The following is a 2,203-nucleotide window of genomic DNA, read 5'->3' on the forward strand; positions in this document are numbered from 1 at the left end:
GCTCAAACTCTCCTATATGGTAACGGTTATATTTATTGTAAACTTAGTAAAATGTCAAACCTGTTGACAAGACTTGAGTCTCACGTTAATTAACATAATCATTTTGAGGAGAGTATGCTTTTTTTTTTTTAATATAGTTTACTGAAGACAAAAACATACAAGCATAACATGTGAAATGTACAGTATATATCAAATAACACCTGATTAAAGCTGTTACTAAACAAATGCACTAGCAATTGCCAGGACCTTGGAGTATTCTCCCTCATGTTTACGTAGATGTGTGGGTATAGGGACTTTAATCCTTGTTCCTGTGGGATTCCCATTGTCCTCAATAAGAACAACATTGTTAGAATCAAAGCGTGGCGTCATGCGATCTCCTGGCATTTTGTGTCCAACGATGAGCGCTTTCTTCTTCTGTCCTTTGATGGCAAGCAACACTTTGTCACCGACTTTCCCTATACCATTCTGGGTGTAGACATGGATCACTCTTGGGGCACGGTGATATGGTGTATTTCCAAGGGAGCTGTTGTCCACAACACGCACTCTAGTCATCTTTTGAATGGCTGCTGCAACAGCAGATACACTGAGAAGACAAAGTATATTAGTTGATGATTACATATTTCCTTGACAGTCCCCTCAGTCAGCAGTCTTGCAATAAATGATTTTCAAGTTTAGAAGTGGAATAACTTTTGACAAGTATCTTATGCCAATTTAGGGACTGTTTGTGGTGATCATGTCATATACAGTTTAATGCCTAGGCTGCTCCACACAGTAAACAATGAATAACGTGTGCTCTAATGTTACATTGGGACATTAAACAATATGCCAAAGGTGCACATGATAAAGGATATTATTTGGTTTCAGTCCACAACTTTAATATTCGCACTACCCCTTTTTGATTGCTTTTTAGAGTTGTTTCCTGAAACCAGGACTGAAGAAAACTCAAGGAAACTATGAAAGCATTCACAGTGACTTTACTGGGACAAGGTGTCGCTATTATTAAAGTGGAAGAAAAATGGCCAACAAAGTTTAAGGTTAACATACAAATACAAATAGAATGTTTTATCTCAAATGTTTCACTATTAGATGCAAAATGTATTCTATTGGTTTATGTAGCATATTGGATTATGGCTGTTTTTACAACCAATTGTGATGTCATAACATCAGGCTGAAACATGCAGTATTATGTAAAACATCCACATCTTCAAGTAGATTAAGATCAACCACATAGAATAGTTTTCCCCTACAGCAGGTGGATTTTATAACAGCCTTGTGTTGAGACTTTACTCATACATGATTTCTCACAATGAAGGTCAAACGTCAATAAACAAATACTATTTTTGAGTGGAAGGGGACATAAACAAATTAAGATATGTTGAAGCATGCCACTGCTATTATAGTGACTTGACTTATGTTACTCTCTCTGACGTGTTGAATAGAGTTTGTCAAAAATACCCAGACGACCCAGCTAATAAAATGTAACATCAAATTATCTTACCTAAAAGTCCTCTGATGAGTTATTGACGATGACTCTACAAGGAGCCCAGCAAGGGATCTTGAAAGCAGGGGGAGAGCCATACTTGGAGCGAATTCTGTGGCAGCTAGAAACAGAAGATTTAGGTGGTTAGCTGCTAATAAGCTAAAGGGTTTGATAATGATAAGGCTAGCATTAGCTAACAATCACATGGTGGTTTGACTAGTTTTAATGATGGAGCATATTTGATGTAGTCTTTTCCCCAAATACATTAATTAGTGCATTGGAAAGCGTCAAGGATCAAGATTAAAATATCAATCGTGTTAATGTTACCCTTCTATCACGCTTCGTGCCAATGTCAAAACCCGAGCGTCAGTAAAACGCGACCAACCGCATTTAGCCACGCAAGGTGATAAACGCATCATGAAAAAAACATATAACAAGGAAACAAATACCCCCCGCCACTGCAAATACCTGCGACAATTTGGATTTATAAATGTTGTTACATGTCAAACGTTTGTGCTAATTAAAGTCAGAATACCTGAAATAACTGCAAAAACGTCTAGCGTCCCCAGTTAGCTTGTTTGCTACTTTCCTGTACGTCATATAAATGCGCTGCGGTGACATAGATATAGAAGAATATAGAAGAGACCCAATCAAAACGCCGGGGTTGTGGCGTACGCTTTAAAGATGTGTCATCTCCCTATCCGATCTACCTCTATATACGTC

General features: G+C 37.9%; 1 protein-coding gene across 2 annotated transcripts; it reads right to left on the reverse strand.

The window, feature by feature from the left end:
* Positions 1 to 38: 38 nt before the first annotated feature.
* mrpl14 (mitochondrial ribosomal protein L14) lies at positions 39 to 2,105 on the reverse strand. 2 transcript variants are annotated; one of them, XM_034101079.2, is made up of 3 exons: positions 2,016 to 2,105; positions 1,499 to 1,601; positions 39 to 583 (listed from the first exon to the last, which is right to left on the reverse strand). In XM_034101079.2, exons 2-3 carry the CDS (start codon positions 1,576 to 1,578, stop codon positions 217 to 219), a joined length of 447 nt encoding a protein of 148 aa, XP_033956970.1. In that variant the 5' UTR covers positions 1,579 to 1,601; positions 2,016 to 2,105; the 3' UTR covers positions 39 to 216. The 2 variants fall into 2 exon arrangements, with proteins under 2 accessions (XP_033956970.1, XP_033956971.1); XM_034101080.2 differs by lacking the exon at positions 2,016 to 2,105 and adding an exon at positions 1,808 to 1,899.
* Positions 2,106 to 2,203: the final 98 nt, after the last annotated feature.

This window comes from Pseudochaenichthys georgianus, chromosome 15 (assembly GCF_902827115.2).
Source record: "Pseudochaenichthys georgianus chromosome 15, fPseGeo1.2, whole genome shotgun sequence".
NCBI lineage: Eukaryota > Metazoa > Chordata > Actinopteri > Perciformes > Channichthyidae > Pseudochaenichthys > Pseudochaenichthys georgianus.

Coding starts and splice junctions, on each gene's coding strand:
- mrpl14 (XM_034101079.2), bottom strand. CDS start 1,578: ATGGCTCTCCCCCTGCTTTCAAGATCCCTTGCTGGGCTCCTTGTAGAG. Junction 584..1,498: donor ACTCATCAGAGGACTTTTAG/GTAAGATAATTT, acceptor TTGTCTTCTCAG/TGTATCTGCTGTTGCAGCAG.